The 26,237-nt window shown below is 45.5% G+C and overlaps 1 protein-coding gene across 3 annotated transcripts in view; it reads right to left on the bottom strand.

Moving 5' to 3' along the window:
* LOC115580788 (cytoplasmic phosphatidylinositol transfer protein 1) overlaps positions 1-26,237 on the bottom strand; it is an 81,164-nt gene that overhangs the window by 14,203 nt on the left and 40,724 nt on the right. For all 3 annotated transcript variants that reach the window (XM_030415459.1, XM_030415442.1, XM_030415451.1), the window contains exons 2-4: positions 6,468-6,616; positions 1,847-1,935; positions 19-26 (exon numbers count right to left, since the gene is read on the bottom strand). In XM_030415459.1, the coding sequence (XP_030271319.1) occupies positions 19-26; positions 1,847-1,935; positions 6,468-6,616 (246 nt within the window). The remainder of the gene's footprint in view (positions 1-18; positions 27-1,846; positions 1,936-6,467; positions 6,617-26,237) is intronic.

Raw genomic sequence — 26,237 nt, 5'->3', positions numbered from 1 at the left:
TGCACAGAGGATACTTACTGTATATTCTGCAGGCCATGGCATGGGATGACACAGACATCAGGTCAGAGCAGGGACAGAGCACAAGAGAATCACAGTGAGTCACAGACCATCCTCAAATTTCCCACAGCATGAAAAGAAATGAGAGGAGGCTACAATGTAGAGAAAAAATAAAATAAATGTCACAGACCTGATACCTCACACCATCCCCCTCCTCAGTGACCTTCCCCTTAACTTTCTCTGATTTGCTCTCTTAAAAAATTAATTCCCTTTTATCTGCATTCCCAAGACTTGTAACACTTCCCCCTTAGAACATATTGCCGTGGTGTTTTCACGATCCTGATCTGACTACCGCGGCTCAGATTTACATGGTCAAGCTTGTTCCACTGCTGCTCTCATTCTAAGTCTGTGTGGATACAAATGCATTTGCATCATGGCAAAACTGTACACATGTCCAGAGAATAATGTACATGTTGGCATATAGTGTTTACAATAACATGTTGATGCTTTCTCGCTGTGTCTTAGGGCGTTTTCACACCTATAGTTCGTTTGCTCTGGTCCGAATCAGGGACCAACTTGTTACAATGTTGCATATTGCCTCGAGTTTGGTTTGTGTTCACACAGCAGCATTTACAAGTGGACCAAAATGTGTGATGCGCGAGGAAACTGCTCTCTAATTGGTCTAAATTTCGAAAACGACGCAGCAATTCAGCTGAATTTAGCACCGAGCAGAAAGGAAGTCAAGCACTGAAACAACAACAATTTGACATCCACTTACTTTTCAAAATAAAACCCTCCGTGTTTACACCAGCACACAAATCTCAAAAAAGAGACAAACACAAGCTCTTCTGCTGATCCTTCGGTCGGAAACACTTCGTGTTGTTGTTTTTATGACACAGACCTATAACTGCCAGCTGCCTACCGTACTGCACCGTGTCCGACTCAAAACGCAACCGGGGGTTACCGGACGGCGGAGCAAAACACCTGATCGGGCCGTAACGCAGCGGACACGTATCCAGTGGAAATTCGGGGTTAAGCACTGATGCTTCCTGCAGTTGGGTCGGATCGAGTTTGGATCATGTTCTCACCACAAACGAACTGTACCAGAGTCTGTTTGGAACCGGACCGAGACCACCTCTTCAACAAGGTTTCGGTCCGGTTGTTTTGGTCCGCACCCGAGTGCGATTGATGTGTTCACACCTTCCCAAACGAAGTGCACCAAGGGGGTAAACGCTCCAGGGTTCGATTCAACCGAACTAAACAAGGCAGGTGTGAAAACGCCCTTACTGACACAGTGACAAAGTGATGGTTGGTATGGTATGACTGATGTTGTGTGTCAGCATTAGGGCCAATGTAGGTTGTCTGAAGTCTGTCCCTGCTGTCAATACCTTTCAGAGTCTAAAGTTACTTTATTGATCCATGTTGCAGAGTCCTCCTTTCTCTTTTGTTATCAGGTCACTGATTGCTCACATTTCATTTAAATTTGGCCTAGAATGCACGTATTTCCAGTGTTTCACATGTTCTTCTGAGGTGGCACGTGGAGAAGCTGAAAACCAAGCATTGGAGCTTCCTGAATTGTACAAGACATGTGTAAGGTTGCACAGAGACTTTGGTGGAAAAGCTCTTTTCTTGAGGTGTGTTTAAAGTTGTTGTGCCTCGCTGCAAGCTGCAAGGCTAACTGAGCTAACTAAGCTAACTAGCTAACAGCAGCTACAATTTGCAGCAGTTAGCAGTTCCTCAAGTTAATGCTCGTTACGTGATGCCATTTCTTACAAATTACACCTTTTAAAGTAAGGCTCTTTTTGTTAGAGAAGCTGTCGCATGAGATCCAGTGAACACACATGCTCACCTGTTACGGTGTAAGGGTAGTAGTTCCATGCTTTCTCTGTCACGTAGAAGATTTTCGGAACCACTGCTCGAGCCCAGCTGGGCAATTTGCTGCAGAGAGACATTGAGACAGACAGACATATTAGGAGAGAGACTGTGAGAATATATCAGGAAAGCAGGGACTGGGCTGAAATTGCTTTTCTGTTATCACGGCAATCTTCCAAAACATTTTCCACTTTTTAAAAGGAATGTCTGCTCAAAGGATAGACGGATGGTGTAAAAACAAAATGCTTCCAGAAGATTTAATTCAGGGGGAATGCAACACGGAAGGGATAATGTTGCCCTTTCGTGAATCAGAGTCAAAAAAGGCCACCTTCCTTGACGACGGTCAAATATGCTTAGCAGCGGTCAATTATACGAAAATAAGTGACTGCCGAACGTTGGGAAGGCCTATTCAAGTGAATGGAGCATTTTACAGCATTAAGAAGAGCTGTGTAATAAAAAACAGATATACAACATGGTACACAAGCCTTATAATGCTATGTTTTGCCATCGTATTGAATGTAATTTATCCAGAACATTTTAGCTGAAAGCTCTGCTCTCTTTTTAGTAACACCCTGCACACCTTCACACAGTTACACACATTCAGACCTGCAAACTGCTCACTCTAATCACAGTCTGATCTGCTGACCACGGAGCAGCTCCACTAGAGTAGCTGGGGTTTGGGGCGGTTGCTCAAGGGCATCTCTATGGCAATAACAAATCAGAAGGATTCCCAATCACGTAGGGACTATATCATAGCTTAAAATTAACATCTTTGGTTTAAGACTGTTGGTCTGACAAAGCAAGCAATTTCAAAAAATCCCCTCATGACGAGCATTTCACCGTTTCACTGTTTCTCACTACTGCGAACAATATTCAAGAGAGTCAGATTAATCATGAAACATTCCCAGTGTCCATAGCTCAGAGCAAATACTGAAAACAGGGGGAAAATACATCTATCTGAAAGATAAAATCTGCCAACAACTCATCTCAAACTTACAAATGAACATATTATATCTCCTTTGTTTAATCTGTCCCAAAAGTGTTAAAACAAAACATTATGGTTTTACTGGAGGATTATGGGCTGGACTATTTCTGGACTGGGCGATGTCCATCATTGCTCAAACCTAATTCAGATGAAAACACTCCCCATTTCATATGACAAAAGCCTCGACTGCCTCATTCACATGGAAAGTGCCATCACACTGATCCTGCAAAATATGACAGCCGAGGTAGTCGGAAAATAACAACAATGAGCTCCCTAACATGCTATTTCCTCACTGTGGAAGGTAGCCAGCTCCCCAGCCTTTGGTAATGTTTACTTATTGGCATGACAGACTCTGAAGGGACATAATTCAGTGTATGAATGTACACAGTCGTCGAGGCTTTAGTCATAAATAAGTGGGCATGCTTTCATCTAAAGTTTGATGGACAAACATGGCTTGGCACAGTATGTTCCTGAGAGCTAAAACCAGCCATGAAAGCTTTTCTCAAATGGAAGAGATCTGACTGGTTGAAGTGGTTTGTTCAATCATCTGCCATATAGTTTTTCTAAAGTGCCCGCCCTTTTTTAAAAAAAAGTTGTCTAGCAGCTTCTTTCCTGTTTTGTGAAACAGACCATCTGGTGCGTCAGGTCAGGTGCTGGTTTTAGAAAGAGCCAGGTATGCCGTTCAGCTAACCAGTTGCAGGTAGTAGCTTCATACTTACCATACAGACATGAGAGTGGTATAAAACTTCTTAAACTCTTAGCAAGAAAGTGAAGCAGCGTAATTCCTAAAATGTCACACTTTGCATTTGAGCCCCTTCTGGCAGCCGGGACATTATCTACCATGTGTTCACTGTTCAAAGAGGCACAGTATACTGCCAACATGTAGACTTGTGGGGGACTTTGTGTGTGACTATTCATGCTTGACATTCCCTGATTTTGAACCATGAACTCTGCCAAGACTATAATTGAGGCTGCGTTCAGAACTTTTATTATGAGACGTGTCAAACACAAAAGTGAACAGGCTTTTATGTAGCCTGCCTTCATCTCCACCTCATTTGATTGACATGGAGAACAATTTCTTAAGGAAGACAAAAATGGCGCCCACTGCATCGTGACGGCTGTGAATAAAAACAGCCTTCGACGGTCACATTGTGTGAACGCTGGCAGGCTTTTCCTCTCTCTCTCTCTCTATCTCTCTCTCTTTCTTTTTCTCCCTCCCTCCCAACAAAAGAGACTGACACTCCTCCCACACCCCCATCTGTTGATTTCTCCCATTCCCTCCATGTTCTTTTAAACATCTTTGCCAATAGCTGCTGGGATGGGGGCCCACGTTTCTAAACGTTCAAGCATGGTGGGTTGCCACTTGGAGTTTTCACACCAACGCCTGTATTCGTATTTAGAAAACTTGGAGAAAAAAAAACACACACACCCTAGTTCAGTTGAACACGACAAAGGAAAGGGAACACTTTATTCATAAAATCACCCAACCCCTCTGCACTCTTAATGAAGGATATTGACAGAACAAGCATGGACTCGATGTTCAGGTCAAATGGGATTGGGCCAAATAGTGAAGTACAGCACGAGGCAGATTGTGAGGGCTAATGGGACGGCTGAAGCGTGACAGAACGGGCCCAGACTGACTTCCCTGCTGCTGAATCAGAGCAAAATGTTTCGTTGTTGCAGAACCAGATGAATGGTAAAATCCTTACTATAACATTATCTATCTTGATAGTTCATTACTTGATATAAAAATATTAGTGTAATCTACTACATTTTGTTTATCTAGAAAGTTTTGTTTATTGTCGTCTTCCATTTCTCTGCTCATTTTTATCATTCTCTCTTTTTTCATTCAGGACAGAGTACTACAGCACAGATGGATATGAACAGATTGTATGGGGCTGTCGTAGGTGATTATTCATATTAATGTCTTATGTTTTTGCATCCTGTCAGGCAAACATCTCTACAACAAACCACCTTTTTGTGACAGGGCTCTAACACTCCATGGGAAACTGCAAACCTCTCCAGCACACCATTTCAAAGAAGTGGCAATTATGCATCGTCTCCTGTTCATCCTGAGAAATAAACCTTTTTGGAAAAGCTAACATGGGTGTACGCCTGTTAGAGATGCTAACACTAATGTTAGCCCATTAGATAAGCTACTACTGATGTTAACCTGTTGGAGAAGCGAACACCCTGGTGTAATGGCGTGAGCATATCTAAGAAGGTGTCATGGATGACATTTTTTGGCTCAGAAACAAAAGCTACGTTTTAATTAGTGTGCAAAGGCAATAAACTATACAACAACCTCCTCCATTCGTTTGTTATTCACACCATGATTCCTTTACCGTCCAAACAAAGCCTTGAGCATATGTAAAAAATGTCTTTTTCTGCAATTGCGGTATAGAAAGAGCAAATTGGATGAAAGTACCTGAATAGGAGTCTGACTTATCTCTGTTTGCTCCCTCTGCCTTCTTCCTCTGCTCTCCTCTGAAGAGCAGAGCTGTGCTGACTCAACATAATTAGTTCCTCGGCATTGCGAACGCTGACACAGGTATTTGTGCTCAAACAAATGGCCTACAGCATCTCTGTGCCTCCCTCTTTTTTCCCCTCTTTTGCCCTTATGTTTTGTTATTTCCATCTCACAGTAATTTTCTTTTCTTCTTCACATATACTCCACCCTTATTCTTTGTCATCTGTCTGTGATTCATGTAGATGTAACAAAACTGTTTGTACATGCAGATGCATGTGTGACGACACGCAAACACAGGATCACAGGAGGCAGTGAGATGCCTCAGTATGAGGTGATATATAACCATGATGGATAAGTAACTCAGACAAACTGACATGGAATTAATTTTAGGGCATGCGGGTGTATCCGTGTTCGCGCAAACCTTTACAGCCTTATCCAATGACTGACTGTAACATTTGCCAATTGATATGCAGATATACTTCAATGGGCCACATAACAGAAAATGTAACATTTATGTTATTTCAGTTGAGGATGATACTTGGGATTTTAGGCATTGCAGAAATATGTTTTCTGAGGGTACAAACAATGTCTTATTAAAGGATAGGAATCCAAGTATGACAAAACTATCCTAACTGAAGGCAAGGTGGCATAAATCAAAAAAAGGCAGCACTGCTCTTCTTAGGTCTGTATGGCAATGATGATGAAGATGGGGAACAATATGATATATAATAATAATAATAATATTATAACCCACATCCTACTCATACCATAACTGGAGGGGTAGCTGATGCTGATGTTAGCCTGTTGGAGAAGCTAGCCTTCTGGCTAATATCAGGATTTATGCCTCCTTATCATCAAGGTTGTATCAAATGCCCGTCTTTTTGTCATGAGTTCAGTTCACTGCTTATGTAAATGGAAGATAGGTGCTCTCCTATCTTTTCTGAAATTGTTCAACCATGGTGGCTTAATTTGTCCTTTGACAAATTATCTCCTGTGGACCAGAGGATTCTGCTGATAAAAGACATATACACTGTCATGAACTGGCTACATATATTTCTGGCAAGTAATTTAGCTGATGTTTGGTTGAGTGTAAGATTACTCCACATTCAAATTAAACACATGTATAAAATGTGTGCCACTGACCTGTTGAGGTAGACTCGTTTCTCTGTGAACTGCCCTTGGCCGTGCTCCGGGTCTTCATACGGTTCATTCTGGACCACCTCCACCCCTTCTCCTCGATCACTCTGCTCATGGCTGTGTTTACTGATCATGTACAGCTGCCCAATCCGGTACTGGAAGACAAAACACAACAATGAGTTCACAAACTATCGTCTGATAACGGCCACTTAAGCGTAACCTAGAAGCATTAGTACAGAGGGTAACAAGTCTTGGACAAAGTTAAGTTAAAATGTACAGATATGGTGACAGCAAGAATGCTCAGTCTCAAGTACTGAGTTAATGCCATCTCCATCAAAACTCAAAAGGTGTAACCATGTAACCATCTAGGCTATACAGAATTGTAGCACATACTGTATTTTGCACCACAGTAAACCAATGGTGTGCTTTTTTGAGTTTCACAATTATAAATGTACTAAACCGTCTTTTTGTGACATTTGGATACATGGAAAATCAAACCCAATTCTAAAAAAGGGAAAAAAAATAGAGACTACCACACACGGCAACACAAAGTGATTCTGTTTACCGACATTCATTACAATTTGATCTGAGGCAAATTTGTATGCAACTTGCACCCTGTCTCATTATCATAGAACATATTCATCACACCAGTAGTGGATACTTTATTATCATGCACAATGATGACAGGAACAGGAGGCTGGTAATCACAAACACTGCTGCTAATAAAAGAGTCACCGTGGAGTTAAATTAAAAAGGGTAATAGAACGCAAAATGTGATCTCACTCACACCGTCTCAGTTTTGTCATTTTTAAGCATGTTTTTGTTCCAGCTGTAAAATCAGAATTGAGTGTATTTCTGACTCAAAATGAATAATGGTGAAATGTAAAATTCAATAATGATCCATCGGATAATTTCCCTGTTTGAGAATATAAATTGTGCAGGCATGAATGAAACTTAAAAAGTTCAGTACTAATCGGAAAAAGTTCAACTGAACATGCTTCTGCCTTTATTTTTGCTGCAAGGCCGACTGAGTGGGAAACAACTCCTCCACAATCTTAAAGGCAGCTGATCTGTTTTTCCCTGAGTCGGCCTTATTTTGCAGACTTAGTTGAGAAAAGGTCAGAAAACAAAGTAAAGTCACGTCAAGCCTCTGCAGCAAATTCCTTAATAAAAACGCCAGATTCACAGTTGGTGTCCAGCTGAGCGACTCCGTTTCAATGAACGTGACGCTGTGCCACTTGTACACACTGGACCGTGTTCAGTTAATCAAATACTCTGGCCATGCAATAACAGCTTTTAGTTTTTGATGCCCTGTAGCTTGTTCACTTTATTCAAGCAAGTAATTGACTGTAGGATGCACTTCTGTCTGCTTTTGATCTTTAATCTTCTAAATCCACAGCTTCTGTTGGTGACAAAAGAGCCAGGAAGGAGTAGGAAAGATATGGAAATGAAAGAATGATTTCAAAGAGGGAGAAAAGGAAGCTGATTGAGAGTGAGCGCCCGAGGAGCATCAAAGGAGGACAAGTCGAGGAGTTTTAATGAGAACGAGGGGCCGGAATTAAACCAAAGACAGAGGAAATGGACACAACTGGATTTTTTTTTTTTTATAGATTCTGAGTAAGAAAGTAGGAACATGAGGATTAATGAAGCATGAATGGCAAGAAAAAGACAGTTTGATGGAGGCCAACGATGCTTATAATCTTGTTCTGCGTTACAGGCTCAAAGCAAGCAAGGCTGCACTCATTGTTTTCTGCTCAGTCACCATACTCTCCTCCACACGTGTGCTATAGGAATCTCAGTGAGAGTGCGAGTAGGGCACCGCTAATGAAGGAGAGCTAAAATCAGCCGTATTCCCCTGGTTTTCACACATCCTCTTTCCTCGACCTTTACCTGCCATGGCTGTTGGCTGTGCTGTGAATTGCTGTCAGGAAAGAAATGTAAGGTGCTCACCCAGAATAGCTCCCCGAGGGGGCTGAAAAACGGTGTCACCGCCTAGCTGCCGATGCAAATCTCTGATGGATACGCATATTTTGCCATTATGTGCTAAAATAAATTAAACAATTATGCAAAGTCCTGCAGGGTCATTAGACCAAGCATGGTGGAAGAATGCTAAAGCAAGCAGCTATAACCTATAACAGATACAATCACAGGGGGATTTGCATAGTTGGGGCATCTACGGCTTTCCAGAGAGCCAGTTTTAACATGTGTGTGATAATATAGGATGCTTCATGAAATCTAATAGAATAAACATCAAAAATAGAAACTAAAAGTTGGTGAAAGCAGCTTCTTTAAGGTTGAATTCAAGTGAAAAATAAAAGGACATGAAATTCCCACTATGCCATAATTATGTCATAGTGGATGCATGAGGGTCAAGTGTGCTGACTCTACCACATGTTAACATCCTTTTTCATGCAATACAATATGCTTAGCATGTTTAAAATCTTGCATTTGTAGAACTGAATTAATAGTCTGTTGAAAAAAACACAACAATTAAATATTTGCCAAAATATTTAGGCATACTATACGATATATTCCTTGTATCAAATGAGCCTCAGTGTTCTTACGAGGTCTGTTGGTGACCTTCTTTATGCTCAATAGAGCTTTCAGTGGTCAATTGTCCCCCAGTAATCATTGGAAAAGAATAAAGAGGCTTTAACAGGCGGCAGGACAGGGGTGATGAATTGGAACAGCTTTTGATTAATCTGGAATAATTCAAGTATGGTGCAAGGAAGAAAAATCCTCCTTTCTGCATTTCATTCTCATACTTCTTTCTCCTGTTGATTTAAGACTTGCAATTTGATGTAGGAAAGATTCCACAGCTGTATTTGGAATATGCAAACACCCGTGAATCATGGACTCAGCTACGTTGAAGCCAAGGTCAGATAGATTTGAAAATACTTTGTAACATCGTGAAAACACCAGCCGACTGGTGAATGCATGTGTCCAAACACAAACCCACAGTACCTAGACACATGTATGTGCTCAAAAAACACACTCCCACACTCATCAAATAGACAACCAATGAATGTTGCCTATGAAACACTGTCAATCTGAAAAAATGAACACACATTCCTCAGCTCATTATGTTCACACACTAGTCATTAAAGGGTAAAAACCCTGCTGCAGACACCTGGACTCTGTATCCTCTGTGGTACTGCAAACTAGTTTCACAGTGAAACTGTGAAAGGGCAGTGATGCAATGACTCACTCTACTGGTGTCAACTGACAGCAATGAGGACCTACAGTACCAAAGACATATCTCTTTGTTTTTTGCCAAAACAAATACTTGACTAATTCATTCGTCAATCAATCAATGGTAAATTTATCTGCAACTATTTTGACACCATTATGCAGTTTTAGAGGGAGTCACATGGTCTAACTGTTACAGCTGCACATTATCTCCACCGAAAACAGTCATTTTACATTTTAACATTAGATCATGGGTTAATTAGTGAGTTTTCAGCGTGCTGGTAGATGTTTTTGAATTTTGGACAAAACCAGGCTACACTCATTAGCTGTTCGCCCTTGCCTCCATTAATGCTAAGCTAGGCTCAAAGCCGACCAGCTCAGGTTTTCTATCAAAGACACAGACTTGAGACTTGAGAATGTTACAAGTGACCTCATTCAACTCTTTGGAAATAAAGTAACTCAGTGTGTCTTCCTTTAACAACTTCAACCTGCTGTAAGAGTTTTTATGGGAACTTGTGGGTGGCAGAAATACGACACTGATATTTTATTTACTTTATCTTCTCTTAACTCCCATTTGATGTCTCAAACAACTCCTGAGGGAAACTCCTTATTCTTTAGCTGCTACATGCTCCACTTTGTGCCTGCAGCTAAGTGCTAACTTTGTAAGTCATTTGATGCAGAGTAAAAAGCTTACAGAGGATTTTTTTTCTAACCAAAGCAATATCCAGCACATAGACGCGTTTCCAATCAATTGGCTTGGTGCAAGAAAACTAGGCTATGCAAAACATATTTTCTCTAGAAGTTGGTGGTGAAGGCCAAGTCATGCATGAATGTAATATACATAGAAGAAGTAGAGGCTGGAGGAAGATGTGCACATTATAAAGCTTTGTAGGAGAACTGCAGTCAGGTGATGATTCTCTGGGGGTTCATTCATGACTACAAGCAACCCCCTCCAGATACAAGTAGTCGTGTCATACATTGTTAATATCAAATAATTAATTATAGACGCCTTGACGGCCACTTGAGCTTACAATTTCTTAGACCATCTTGAGCAGCAGTGGAGCAGAACCAACAAGCCACTAAAAAGTTCAGCAGAAGTTGGTGAGCGCGGAGCTGTCATGTTGCGACATTATGAAATGCATCAAGCTAAAGGACATTTGCGGAACACTCCTAGCACAGCTAAGAGACGTTCTGAGGGTCTGCGGAATCAACCCTGAAATGACCTGTACGCAGTGTGAGGCTCTGAACGGCAGAGTCAGTGCTGCAGTTCTGAACTTAATGACTAATCTTCATCTGTTATCCAACACTGGTTCAGCAGTAGCCTCTGTTTAGCCATGCATGAGGAACGTGCATCAGTACATTCTTTCAATAAAAATGAGGTCTGTGTTTTAGTGATAAATACTTTCTACCAGTAATATGATAACTTCTGAGACAATTCAGTTCAGTCACAATGAATTCAATATAGAGGATGTTGGGAGGACCGCACTGAAGACGTACAAGCTTTCAAATATGTATGAATCCAAACATGGCAGATCTTATGTTAGAGAAGGTTACATAATTCCGAATTTAAAGTGGAAAAAGCCCTCTGCCCATTTGTGTGTTTATGTATTAATGTTGCATTCATGAGCTAAAGTTATAACATTCCTTACAGAGTATACAGCGACAGCCAGAACAAATTGCATAACACCCTCTTGTTGCGTCACCTCCCGTCAAGTCAGTCCCTCCTTTCCTAATCCGCCACCACATCAGCTCCATTAATAAAAGTTCACCTTTTCCTTGAAGTCTCGAAAGCATTGCGAGCATTTCTAAAAACAGCTCTGGGCTGCGGTGAGTGCGAGCCTGCCAGGTTAAGAGCTACTGTAAATAATGCAGACGTGCTCATCCCTCTCCTTCATGCCACATACGAAATTAGGGAGGCGAGTGGTGTGGATTGAAAGACACTCAGGACAAGCTGAGGGGGGAATTAAAAGGAGGGTGAGGGAGTTTTTGGTGAGTCCTTTGGTCACCTGCGAGGACAAAGTTGCAGAAAATGAGACAGGGGCACAGACAGAAATAAAGACAGCCAGTAAAGTGTGACATCAGCCTAATTTACTGTCTGTTCAGACAAGAGATGTCCTTAAACGTTCATTTCGTCATCGATCAGCCATAGCGGTCACCGACTTCTAAAAATACCAAGGCCATGCATATATCCTCTAGGCCTCTTCAGAGGTGCGACGATTTGAAATGTTTGAGGACACCGTGATGAATGTGCTCGACCGCGAACGACCGAAAACAGACGGCTCCATAAGTGGGGAGGTTTGCACAACAACAAATAAAAGCTTGTACTGACTGGCTGAATAGCCCTGTTATTTTCCCCCATTGAAGCAAAACAGGCAATCACTTGAGAGAACGCCGCAGCGCTCAAGTACTAGTCACTCTGTCTCTTGTCTGGAATCTTCACAGCGTGATCGATCATTTAGCTACATGACGCAGCCAGCACAAAGAGGCTAGTGTTTGCCTTTGTCTTTATTCGATTTGTCTGATGACAAGGCACTCTAGTTTGTTGTTACTCATTTATCAATGACCATAAACTGGAGTGTGTTGTCATCATCACCCCCTATTAGAAGGTTCTGGTCTAGGTACCTGAAACCCAAATCCACACACCCAGGGCTGCGTTCTGTGCGAAATCATAACAAACAACATCCCCAACCCTCCCCCCAAAAAATTTACTAATGCTAATTATTCTGAATGGAACAACTGTGTGAAAGATTGGTATGCTGCAAACACAGCTGAGCCACACAGACTCACTAGTTGCTGCTAGTTTTGACAGTCAGGTGAGATATTTTTAGTCATGTCAGAGAGTCAAGACAACCTAGTGTTCAGTTGTTTGTATTGAACATACTGTATTTACCTGGACTGATTGAATACCAGTTAAGTACACATAGTTTCATGCATTACTTCATTCTATAGGGTTTCCATGTCCAAATGGTCGTTCTTTGACATTTCTCACGGACAGCACTTGGTATGATGTCTGTACACAAAAACATACAGTACACCTGAGCTGCGGTGATGCCTTCAAATGACAAATGCAAGAATGCAATGCAAGAACATTTTCGTATCTCTTTTCTTTTCCTGTGAGGCATGCCCATACAGAGTTCTGAGTAAGAGCCAATAACTCTTAACAGCACAATTTTGTCACAATTCCGTTTATGTGTGCATTTGTGACATTTGTTCTTCCGCTAAACTGCTCTGGAAGGCTAACTGTTTGGATCCATGTGAACGATCAAATGCAATATTTTTCTCAATATTGATATAGTGAACAGCTGTTACGGCATCTTCGGTTATTTATTTTGAAAATAAAATGTCTGAATTGAAAAAATTGTGGTGTAATTGTGACTGATTGATTGACTACTGTTTCAAAATTGGGTGTTCAATAACACAATCAACTACAATTATACAAAAAGAGATCATCAAGGTGGGTTTTTTAGATCAGTTCACATTTTCTTCTACTTATCTGAATTCAACACGTCTGGCACTCACCCTTAGAAAGAAACAGAACAAGTAGTTTAATTAGACATCATTCAAATTATTCACACTTGAGTTATTTTTCAAATTTTCAACCCAGTTCATTTTCATCTCATTTATTTCTGCCCACCTTAAGTGCTTCTATATACAGAAATAGCATAGGCCTTGGCCAACCAGTACTTCACGTTATTCACGTCAAGTTCAAGTACTTCCATTCATCACACAAAACAAACATGGAAAAAGATCAACCTGTGCAAAACTGCTCACATTTCTAAGGGGTTTAAAGGGTCTAGACAAGCTGTCAGACGGCCAGATGTACGGCCAGACTGGGGAAACACAATATGAATAAACAACAGTGCAGCGTTAAGCTGTATCAATCAATATGTGGTCTATCTGGACTCCCTCAGCATTTCTGTGCAATCGATGCTGCTATAGCACCATCATTAAGAAAGTGGAGGAGGAGGAGTAGAAAGAGAGGAGCGTATCATCAGTAAAGCTACAGCACTTTTGTTGAAGGGGTGAGAATGAAGAGGGTAAGAGAATTAAAGGCAAGCAAAAATGACTGGATAAGACAGTGGACGAATTTTAAGAAAGGGAGAGTCAGCAGATACAGAGGAGAGGAATGGAGGAAGGAATGAAACGGTAAGAAGGGAGAGGGGGAGTTGATTAACAGGCTGCACTTTGCTGTATTTCACACACCACAGGCCTCAGTGCACAAAGGACGGAGAGAGGGAACTCAATGAATGAGCGCAATAAACCAAGACAGTTGAGAATGGATGGAGGGATGAGTGGAAATCATTTTCTGTCCATTGAGAGATCATCTCGCTCGTTATTCTGTGCGACAACATCAACCGTCAAACATGCAGCCGCCTCAACTACTTGGGCTTCGCTGGCACACTCGGACAAACACAGTGATGGAAGCCTTCTGAATGTACTGTAGGAGGATGTGGGACCATAGGTGGGTGGCAAAACACTGGATCAATCACCATTCACAAGCATTGAATCAGTCAGAGTTCAGCATGTTGTTGTTCTTGAGGATGAGTTGCACCTAGTTAAATATTCTAGTCTAGAACTAGTCTTTTATGCAACCTACACATATGCATTTGATCTCTGGTGCCGTTAAGTGTTGTGAGATATTATAAACCCGCATTTTGCCAATTTGCTATACTTGGCAAATAATTTGGCTAAGTATAATTCCATCTTAAGACTTGTATTAAGACTAGTTACTGCAAAATTGAGGTTTTCTACCAGAAAAAAGCAGCAGTGTCTCAAGGAACAAGTTAGATTTTGCCAAATAACTAAAAGATATTCCTCAATAAAAGATCATTATTCTTTAATCAGCTTGTATTACTATATTCCAGTAAACCTACAGTACCTTTTAAAGGTAACCTTGGCAGATGGAGCAGAATAAATGGCCTCCTGCATGCAGAAGACCTCGGCACCAGCCAAAGAGTCTTCCGAACAACAAAAGTATCACTGAGGACATAATTAACCAGCACTGCTCCTCAGCAGCCAGGTCAGCACACCTCTCAATTTGAATGTCAATGTGAGGTAATAGCTACATTAATAGCTCTGCTAATCACTGTGTTCCACTTGTAGAAGGCCACATTAATGCCCTCCAGGAGCACCACAGCAGCCCAACAGAGAGACCATTTTGTGCTTGGCTGGTACCTAAACAAGGCTGACTTCTGATTCAACCTTGGAGGAAATAAAGAAACTGCTCTTGCCCCGGAGCTCAAGTCATTTTAGTTGCTCAATTTCTGCCTGAAAGGCTGAAATAGCGATGGAGAGGATTGCTAACGCCTGAAAATATTCCTCAGCTCACAGTTTGTATAAATGAGCTCAGTGTGCTTTCCATGGTTACCTTGTGAATGAGTCAGTGTGGTGAAGCATGTATGTACATAGTGCTATAATAATCACATGCTGAGGACCTGTGGTAACTCAAGCAGAATGGCATGCTATTTTTTTATCAATAGCTATTTTGAAAACATTGCCTACTGGCATGCAGCTCACACAGTGAGAGTGTTGGACCCTAAATCAAACATCAGATCAATTTGTTTTGAACTGCTCTTGTGAAACATGGCACAGATGAGTAAAAAATAAAAAAATAAATGGGAATTAACTTGGTCACAATCATTCCATTCCTTATCAATCATTGTTGTTGTTTTGTTGATATTTAAGTTAATTTTAGTTCATGTATCTGGGCAGCCCACCGAGGGAACTGTATGTGTGGGAAACACTAAGTTGAACGCAGTAGAAAGACAATATATTTAGTGATTTACCTCATCAGTTTCTGTGATTTTTATAAATATATGCTTATTTGGAATTTGATGGCAGCAACAAGCTGGGACAGAGGTAACAAAGGATTGGAAAGTTGATTCACTTATTCACAAGCAAAGGTAGGGTGAGGATTACCACTTCATCGTATTAGAGGATATAACTACATGGACTCAGGAATGATTTATAAAACTCTAGTCAGTAAATGCAGTTCGAAGTCAATGATTGCATTGCAACCAGAGTGATGTTGATAAGCACCACAGGTACGAATAATTATAAAGATGTGCAGTAAGATAACATACAGTTTATCAACCTCCTACAGATGTTTCAGTGTCATGGTTGATGCTCAGGCAGGTTGAGTAAGTAAAATTCTGGGTACATTTTGAACATCAAATAATTCAAAAAAAAAACCTTGCGCTTATTACATCTCTTAATTAGCTCCTCCCCCTCTCGCCCCCACAAGCTCTGGGCCATTCATACTGATGGATGGCTGCATTCGCTGGGTGATAGTGGATTGGGTAATGGAGGGAGGTGGTGGGAAAGTGGACAGAGGTGCAATATTGGACTAAGCTGAGACAACTGATATCAGGAAATGATGGGGAACGTGAGAAGAATAAAGCCTCTTTCACTACAGGTACCCATCGACAGATTACAAAAAAAATAAAAATTAAAAAAACAACCTGATTCCACATCTTTGGATTTGGATACTTCTGAACGTGGCACATCAGTAAATTAACAGGAAAAAAAAAAACCTAAATAGGAAACTAGTATGCTTTACTCATTGACTGATTTTTCCCTTTTGACTTTCAGTGGCTCGAATAGGTGATCCCACAGGAAACTTCGTGAGCCCAGCAACGTTAACCAGTTTCTAACATCCTAACCATTTGTTGCTGCGTTAACCAGGGTGTCATGACTGCAAATCTGTTTGTTGTGTTCTTGTCTGGTTTTGTCTTGTGTTTTCTTGCATTTGATTTCCATGTCTCTGTATCTTGTCTTGTGTCTTGTTTTTCCCATGCCCTCATGTGTCCTTTAAGTTCTCCTGTGTTTTTTCCTATGTTCCCTCTGGCTCCCTCTGTCCATTGCCCTGGTCCCTTCATGTGCTCCTCCCCTTCGTTATCTCACCTGTTGGTCCACCTCACCTGTTCCTCGTCTTGTCATCAGTGTTTGTGTATTTAGTCTCTGTGTTCCCTTCACTCCTTGTCTGGTCATTGTTCTTGTCAGCCCCTGTTTACGTCCGTGCTCTCGTCCATGTTCTTCGAGTCCCGTCTTGGTATGTTTTGGTTTTGAGTTTCCCATGTTTGATTTGTACTTTGCCTTTTTCTTTGCACTTTGTGGAACTGTTTTATTTTGCTACTTTGTCTTGCTGTTGTGTTGCTACTTTGCCTCTTGCCCCTGTTTTGTCTGCTTTTGGTTTTTTGATATCAGCTTTGGTAAAATAAAGCTCGCTTTTGTTTCCCAATATCCTTGCCTCCCGTGCTTGACTGCATTTGGGTCCACCTTCCCCTTATCCATAGTCTTCCCTTAAAACCCTGACCTGACAGAATGACCAGACCTCAAATGGACCCAGCAGTAAATGGCCTGGAGATAATCCGCTGGTACCAGGACTTTGTAACCAACCCCACCAGCAGGGCTCGGCAGATTGCTGCAAGCAACCTTTTTTTTCAGGCCACAGCCCAAACCCATGCCTCAGCTCCAGCCCCAGCCCATGCCGTAGCCACAGCTAGGCTACCAGCCCAGGCCTCAGTCTCGACCCCAGGGCCTGCAAGTCCTGAGGCGTCTCCTTTCTGGGGAACCCGCCTGGCCTTCAAGGTTTCCCCGCCTAGGAAGCGCCGCTCTCGGTGGCGTCCGGGCTCCTTGAGGTCTGGCGCCCTCCTTTGCTGTCCTTCGCCGACACCTGCCAGTGGCCCTCAGTCGGCGGCCCGGTCGACACCTGCCAGTGGCCTTCAGTCGGCGGCCCGGTCGACACCTGCCAGTGGCCTTCAGTCGGCGGCCCGGTCGACACCTGCCAGTGGCCTTCAGTCGGCGGCCCGGTCGACACCTGCCAGTGGCCTTCAGTCGGCGGCCCGGTCGACACCTGCCAGTGGCCTTCAGTCGGCGGCCCGGTCGACACCTGCCAGTGGCCTTCAGTCGGCGGCCCGGTCGACGCCTGCCAGTGGCCTTCAGTCGGCGGCCCGGTCGACGCCTGCCAGTGGCCTTCAGTCGGCGGCCCGGTCGACGCCTGCCAGTGGCCTTCAGTCGGCGGCCCGGTCGACGCCTGCCAGTGGTCTTCAGTCGGCGGCCCGGTCGACACCTGCCAGTGGCCTTCAGTCGGCGGACCTGATGGCGCCTGTTCCTGCCTGTGGCCTTCAGTCGGCGGACCTGATGGCGCCTGTTCCTGCCTGTGGCCTTCAGTCGGCGGACCTGATGGCGCCTGTTCCTGCCTGTGGCCTTCAGTCGGCGGACCTGATGGCGCCTGTTCCTGCCTGTGGCCTTCAGTCGGCGGACCTGATGGCGCCTGTCCCTGCTCCTCAGTCGGAGGCCCGGCCGAGGCCCGTCCCTGCACCTCGGTCGGAGGCCCGGCCGAGGCCCATCCCTGCACCTCGGTCGGAGGCCCGGCCGAGGCCCATCCCTGCACCTCGGTTGGTGGACCGGCCGAGGCCCATGCCAAGTCCTGTCCCTGCTCCTCAGTCGGAGGACCGGCCGAGGCCCATGCCAAGTCCCGTCCCTGCTCCTCGGTCGGAGGACCGGCCGAGGCCCGTCCCTGCTCCTCGGTCGGAGGACCGTCCGAGGCCCATGTCAAGTCCTGTCCCAGCACCTCGGTCGGAGGACCGGCCGAGGCCCGTCCCTGCTCCTCGGTCGGAGGACCGGCCGAGGCCCATGTCAAGTCCTGTCCCTGCTCCTCGGTCGGAGGACCGGCCGAGGCCCATGTCAAGTCCTGTCCCTGCTCCTCGGTCGGAGGACCGGCCGAGGCCCATGCCAAGTCCCGTCCCTGCTCCTCGGTCGGAGGACCGGCCGAGGCCCATGCCAAGTCCCGTCCCTGCTCCTCGGTCGGAGGACCGGCCGAGGCCCATGTCAAGTCCCGTCCCTGCTCTTCGGTCGGAGGACCGGCCGAGGCCCATGTCAAGTCCCGTCCCTGCTCCTCGGTCGGAGGACCGGCCGAGGCCCATGCCAAGCCCTGTCCCTGCTCCTCGGTCGGAGGACCGGCCGAGGCCCATGCCAAGCCCTGTCCCTGCTCCTCGGTCGGAGGACCGGCCGAGGCCCATGCCAAGTCCCGTCCCTGCTCCTCGGTCGGAGGACCGGCCGAGGCCCATGCCAAGTCCCGTCCCAGCGCCTCGGTCGGAGGACCGGCCGAGGCCCATGCCAAGTCCCGTCCCTGCTCCTCGGTCGGAGGACCGGCCGAGGCCCATGCCAAGTCCCGTCCCAGCGCCTCGGTCGGAGGACCGGCCGAGGCCTGTCCCAGCACCTCGGTCGGAGGTTCGGCCGAGGCCCGTCCCTGCACCTCGGTCGGAGGTCCGGCCGAGGCCCGTTCCTGCACCTCGGTCGGAGGACCGGCCGAGGCCCATGCCAAGTTCAGACCCTGCACCTCGGTCGGAGGCCCAGCCGAGGCCCGTTCCTGCACCTCGGTCGGAGGCCCGGCCGAGGCCCATGCCAAGTTCAGACCCTGCACCTCGGTCGGAGGCCCGGCCGAGGCCCGTTCCTGCACCTCGGTCGGAGGACCGGCCGAGGCCTGTCCCTGCTCCTCGGTCAGAGGCCCGGCCGAGTCCCACGCCAAGTCCAGCGCCTGCACCTCGGTCGGAGGCCCGGCCGAGTCCCACGCCTAGTCCAGCGCCTGCACCTCGGTCGGAGGCCCGGCCGAGTCCCACGCCAAGTCCAGCGCCTGCTCCTCGGTCGGAGGCCCGGCCGAGTCCCACGCCAAGTCCAGCGCCTGCTCCTCGGTCGGAGGCCCGGCCGAGTCCCACGCCAAGTCCAGCGCCTGCTCCTCGGTCGGAGGCCCGGCCGAGGCCAGTACCAAGTCCCGTGCCAAGTCCAGTGCCAGCTCCTTGGTCGGAGGCCAGGTCGAGGTCGTCTGCCGCCAGCGACCCTTTATTGGCTCACAGGCCACCAGCTCCCTGCGAACCTCTGTTGGTGGTCCGGCCAAAGCCCAGGAGGGTTTCCCAGTCAGCGATCCGGCCTCAAGAGGGCTTCAGCCTTTGCCTCCGCCGCCGGCCTCCAGTGGGTCCCAGCCCACGTCTTCGCCGCCGGCCTCCAGTGGGTCCCAGCCCACGCCTTCGCCTTCGCCGCCGGCCTCCAGTGGGTGCCAGCCCACGCCTTCGCCTTCGCCGCCGGCCTCCAGTGGGTGCCAGCCCACGCCTTCGCCTTCGCCGCCGGCCTCCAGTGGGTGCCAGCCCACGCCTTCGCCTTCGCCGCCGGCCTCCAGTGGGTGCCAGCCCACGCCTTCGCCTTCGCCGCCGGCCTCCAGTGGGTGCCAGCCCACGCCTTCGCCTTCGCCGCCGGCCTCCAGTGGGTGCCAGCCCACGCCTTCGCCTTCGCCGCCGGCCTCCAGTGGGTGCCAGCCCACGCCTTCGCCTTCGCCGCCGGCCTCCAGAACGCCTACGCCTTCGTCGCCGGCCTCCAGAACGCCTACGCCTTCGTCTTCATCGCCGGCCTCTAGAGCGCCTTCGACTTCGTCGCCGGCCTCCAGAGCGCCTTCGCCTTCGACTTCGTCGCCGGCCTCCAGAACGCCTACGCCTTCGTCGCCGGCCTCTAGGGGGCCCCAGTCCACGTCTCCGGCCTCTAGGGGGCCCCAGTCCACGTCCCCGGCCTCTAGGGGTCCCCAGTCCATGTCCCCGGCCTCTAGAGGGTCCCAGTCCATGTCCCCGGCCTCCAGTGGGTTCCAGTCCTTGCCTCCATCCTCCTGTTTGTTTGGACCTTGGCCCTCCTCCAGACCCCCTCCACCCTCCCAGGCTCACTTGGACTTATGTTTTGAGGGACATCTTGAAGCTGTCCCTTGAGGGGGGGGTACTGTCATGACTGCAAATCTGTTTGTTGTGTTCTTGTCTGGTTTTGTCTTGTGTTTTCTTGCATTTGATTTCCATGTCTCTGTATCTTGTCTTGTGTCTTGTTTTTCCCATGCCCTCATGTGTCCTTTAAGTTCTCCTGTGTTTTTTCCTATGTTCCCTCTGGCTCCCTCTGTCCATTGCCCTGGTCCCTTCATGTGCTCCTCCCCTTCGTTATCTCACCTGTTGGTCCACCTCACCTGTTCCTCGTCTTGTCATCAGTGTTTGTGTATTTAGTCTCTGTGTTCCCTTCACTCCTTGTCTGGTCATTGTTCTTGTCAGCCCCTGTTTACGTCCGTGCTCTCGTCCATGTTCTTCGAGTCCCGTCTTGGTATGTTTTGGTTTTGAGTTTCCCATGTTTGATTTGTACTTTGCCTTTTTCTTTGCACTTTGTGGAACTGTTTTATTTTGCTACTTTGTCTTGCTGTTGTGTTGCTACTTTGCCTCTTGCCCCTGTTTTGTCTGCTTTTGGTTTTTTGATATCAGCTTTGGTAAAATAAAGCTCGCTTTTGTTTCCCAATATCCTTGCCTCCCGTGCTTGACTGCATTTGGGTCCACCTTCCCCTTATCCATAGTCTTCCCTTAAAACCCCGACCTGACACAGGGATGTTGTCAGCCTATCCTGCAAGAATTGTGCCTGAAATCTGTGTAACACCTACAGAAACTGGATTAGAAACTAGATAGATCAGAAACAAGAAGCTGCCAGAATGTTTTACCAAAAACATTTTTTTTTTTTTTAAATCAGCCCATGCCAACACAAATTTTTTATGCCATAATTCACGCACCCACATTCAAACCGTGCAGTCCGTCTCTCACTGCATCTTCTCTAAATAATAAAAAATAGTTCATAATTGTTTTTTAATAAAAACAGGTCTATTTGCGGCTTTGTGGCAATGATATGAGGTAATCCGATGGGTTTATAAAAGGGTTACTTATTTTGAGAAATAAAAAATAATTTTCCCAACTCATAAAGGAACACTTAATCGTTCAGAACCACCAGATTTGGAGAGGCATGGTTTTTCAATGGACAGAAATGATATACACTCTGAGATTGCAAATGAATAAACTCATTAATCTCACCTCCGCTCTATAAACCGTGTAGGTAGGATTACACCAGTTGGCAGCCTCTTCAACATCCATCTATTACACACACACATACACACACACACACACACACATACACACACACACATACACACACATACACACACACACACACACACACACACACACAATCCCATACTGCTGGCACAGCTATGGACCCATCACTTTACAGTTTCATTACCTATGATGGCAAAGGCACACACACTGCTATGCACGCACACACACAAACACGCAATCTTCTCCCCTGTTCTGCACACATTTAATCAACTGGGCAGCAGTGTGCAGTGCAGTGCTCTGGGCTGCTCTCTCCAGATAAGATTATCCTTCAGCTGTAGGCCTGACAGTCAATAGGTGGACCAGGAGTGTAATTAGTGTGTGTGTGTGTGTGTGTGTGTGTGTGTGTGCATGAAGGCAAGAGAGTAGGGAGAAAGGACAAACGAACAAGACGACAATAAGGTAGCGATGATAGCGTCTGAGTGAGAAAGAGAAAATAACTTTAGCGGTGTTGCTCAGGCTGGACAAATCTGAGCAGCAGAGACACAAGGACACAAGGAAGCAGGACAGAGAAGCATGTGTAGTACAAGCCTCAAAAACAAGCCTCATAATTCTCCAAACCTTCCCTGCCGTCTTTCCCGAGGGTAGTTTATATGAGAAAAATAAATTACTGTATGTGTTTGTCTGCAGAAGAAGACAGCCGTCGTCTGTGTTTGTGCCGGCTTTTAACAACACTGGCACAAGAGGTTTAACTGAGAGCGTCATAAAAATGTCTGCTGGAAGCTGGGGGAGTGTTGAACTCTGATAAAAATGATCAAATATGCCTTAATGCTTTAATATGCTTCATGTCCCTGTCCATCACGTCAAGTTTGCTGTGAAAGGTCTGAACTTGTCACAGATGTGTTTCTTCAAAACCAACCATGCAGAAGTCAAAGTTGTTGCTTTCATCAACAAGAATACATGTTTGCAATGTAACCTTCTTGAAAACTAGGGATATGTTGAAACTTTTCATTTCTTTATGTTGCAATTTTAAAGTTCAACTTCCCATTTTTGTTTTGCACCAACGCTGTGCTTATCGTCTGGGTAGGCTCAGGCACAAAAGACGCTTGGCCAGGGTTAGGGGAAGATTATGTTTTGTCTTAAAATGATCCGTTGGTGTCATGGTTACACATGTTGAAGCAGTTTCCATACTACATAACTCACTTAGAACCTTCTCAATGTCAAAGGGACACATCCTGTCAGATTGGACAGTTGTACAGCAAGGAACCGGTGACTGCATGTTCAGTACAGGCCAGTAACACAAGTAATAGCTGAGACTGGTGTGAAAAGAGATGCACCGATCCATATTTTTCCGATCCAATCCCGATACCGATACCTGGGCTGAGCGTATCGGCCGATACCCGATACCGATCCAATACCGTTGTTGAATTAATAATAAACTATATACCTTCCACCATGTGAAAGGGATTAAAGGCACCAGACTTTCCTAACTAAGACAAAATAATCAAACAGTTACCGAACATTGTAAACATGTGTAACATTATTAATAATAATAATAATAATAATACATTTAATTTATATAGCGCCTGTCAGGGTACCCAAGGACACACGTAACAAAGTGGAACAAACAAAACAAAGAAAGAATGGAGCGCCTGTCAGTCAGCATGGAGGGAACACTAGCACTGAAGTCAGTAGCACCGTCCGTAAACAAACTTCATCTGGAGGCTCCGTGCACACAGCGGGGGCGACGCAGGAGACCAAGAGATCCAATCCAAGCGATGGAGCCTGGGGTGAAGTGACAGCAGAGGTCCAGGTGCTCCTGAGCTGAACACCTGAAGACCCTGCCAGCAACGGCGAAGTAGCAACCATCCAGCATCGCTGCAAGCCGGGGAGACCGCAGCAGCAGAGGAGGAGACAAAGCAGCCCGGCGGTGAATAACCCTGAGGTTCTGGTGGAGGGAGGACCAACGATGGACAGCCCACATAGTATTGAGTACGTCGGTTTGAAAGTTAGCGTTGCTAGGCTAACAGCTGAGAGCGTCATGGTAGCACTAGATTAAATTATACCCTTGTGTTTATATTGGATTCAGGCTAAATAGCATCTGATATCATAATATGTTAATAAGTATCCACACATTATGTATAGTGAAAGGATAGATACTTTATGTTGATACAGTTTAATCTCACAGATTATTGATTACATGTCAATGTCAGTAAAACCTGCACAAGTCTGAAATATTACATTTAAATGGGATAAATATTCCAAAAACTGATTCCAACTGTTGTATATTGATTTTGATGGCGGCTCCCTTGACCTTTGAGTGAAACAAACTGTGCCGAGGTGCCCACCTGTGACTCAACCTGATACCTGTCAGCTTCAAGTTCCTGCTAATGTGGGATAAAGTGCCGGCCAGCTGAGGCGTACACCGGGGACGCACATCTCCCCTCAGACAGACCTATTAATCACCTTGACTATTATTATTCATCATTTCATCACACATGCACACACAGATGATGCACAGTGCACATTTACACAAACAAATTCAATGCCAGAGACAGTTAGAGGGATGTTTTCCTGCAGAGAAGCTTTTGGTCGTGAAAACATGAAGAAATAGAAAGTGTTGGAGAGGTACATTTTTAATCCTTGACTTTGATAAAGTGTCTCATTAATCAAGGATTTTACCAGGCAAGACTCTCCAAAAAATATCAGTTAGTTGTTAAACACTCACTGTGTTACAAATCCTTGATTCTGATTGGCTGAGTGTTGCTTATTTTCAGAAAACTGCACTGCTGTGACGTAGTCACTCTGAATTGGTATGCACAGGCGTGTGGATACAGGTTGGCAGATATGGATTGAGTACAAAAGGTAATCTATTACTGGAAACCTGCTGTCCCAGGAGTGGGAGATATAGCAATATAGACATGCCAGAATACTCGGCTGATATTTCCACATTAAAATCTCCCTCAACAGCATATTCAAATGCTGGCTTGTCAGGATGATGTTACACCTGTCTGGACCAAAAATACTCAAAACGGCAGAGGAAGTCGAGTCAAATACCCGGCCTGTATGAAGCTGGGCTGAAGCCCAGTTAGCTGTTGGCATTGAGGTGAAGGTCATGCTAGTTGTGCTATGAATTGCAGATGGGCGCCCACAGCTGCTGCAGCCTGTGTGTGTCACAAGAGAGTGGTGTAAAGAGCACTCAGCAACATGCCACCATGAGTGTGTGTGTGTGTGTGTGTGTGTGTGTGTGTGTGTGTGTGTGTGTGTGTGTGTGTGTGTGTGTGTGCGTGTGTGTGTGACGCATGGTGAAGGGGGGCAGAACATATGCTCAATGCTCTCTGTGTGTCATTGGCTTTGTCTTTTTAAAGTGGGCAGATGTACACTTCCATCAACAGTGTGTATGTGCGGATTACTTTGTGAGTGATAATCTGTATTACACTGTGCCCTCACACAAACACACACACACACACACACACACACACACTCAACACCTCTTTCCTCACCCACCTGCAGCAGCAGCACTAAACAATCACTTATCCCCGGTGCTTCCTCTACACCAGTTTGTCTCTCCACCAGAGCCTCAATGACACAGACTTTGGCACATTTTCTGTTATTTTCCCAGTGTGAGCAATTATTTAATTGGCTGTATTCATTAACCTATCACTGAGTCTGCATTCAGAGCAATTCATTCCTGCCGACCCACGTGTGCCAAAAAAGGACGGCTGTGTAAGGTCTCTGAGAGAAACATAAATGAGGTAAGTAGCAGGTCAGAGCAGCCTAATTAATACCCCGCTGCTATCACACTGCATGTGGGTTTCAATTTCATAAAAAAAAATGAAAATTAATATCATGGAAGTCAAAAGGCAAATTACATTTCTCACCGGTTTTGATGTTTCAAATTCAAAATTAGAGTCACTGCCTGGCGGCTGTGTGTGACCAGGTATCAGTCAAGTTGCAGTTCCTGAAAAATCATGTTTTGAACGGGAAACGGCCAGCTGGGAAAAGACAACACAAAAAACATAATGCCTCTGTCCAAGACTATCACCGGCCCGAAGGCATTACATTTGTAGGTGATAAAAGGTTTACTAATGATTTCAACTCAGCATCGTCTTTTTAGAAGCTACATACTCTGTAAATCGGTGCCTCCCTGCATGAGGACTGTAAGGGGTCAGCACACCAATCTGAAGGGTTAGGGTTAGGGTAAGGAATGGCACAAAAAAAGCTTGTCTCTTCAAGAAATCTTCTCATAATGAGTACTCTCCTAATGAAATCATTTTTGTTTGCAACTAAAGCTCAAACTGCGACTGCATGGATGCAGTCTAATTATGTTTCAAGAAGAAGTTAGAAATGGAGAATGGACTGAAAACTTGCAGCACTCCGACATAACCAATTTATGATGGGGCTTGTTTTCTAATATCCGAGGGAGATGTGCAGCAAACAACAAACACACACACACAAAAGGAGAAGGGGAGCAGAACCCTGAGCACATTAAAGAGAAAAATGGATACAAGGACAGGGGGAGACAAGGAGTAATATGAAGAGTTAGGCAGGACCCAGCCAGAACAGAGACAAGAGAAGGAGAGAGGGGGATAATGGAAAAGAAAGTGAGAGGAAAGGCCCAGACCAAGACAAATGAAAGGAGTGATGGAGTGAAAACAAATCTGACAGACAGACAGCAAGAAAGGAGTGTTAA

Source organism: Sparus aurata, chromosome 1 (assembly GCF_900880675.1).
Source record: "Sparus aurata chromosome 1, fSpaAur1.1, whole genome shotgun sequence".
Taxonomy (NCBI): Eukaryota; Metazoa; Chordata; class Actinopteri; order Spariformes; family Sparidae; genus Sparus; species Sparus aurata.
This window is presented reverse-complemented; position numbering and strand designations above follow the sequence as displayed.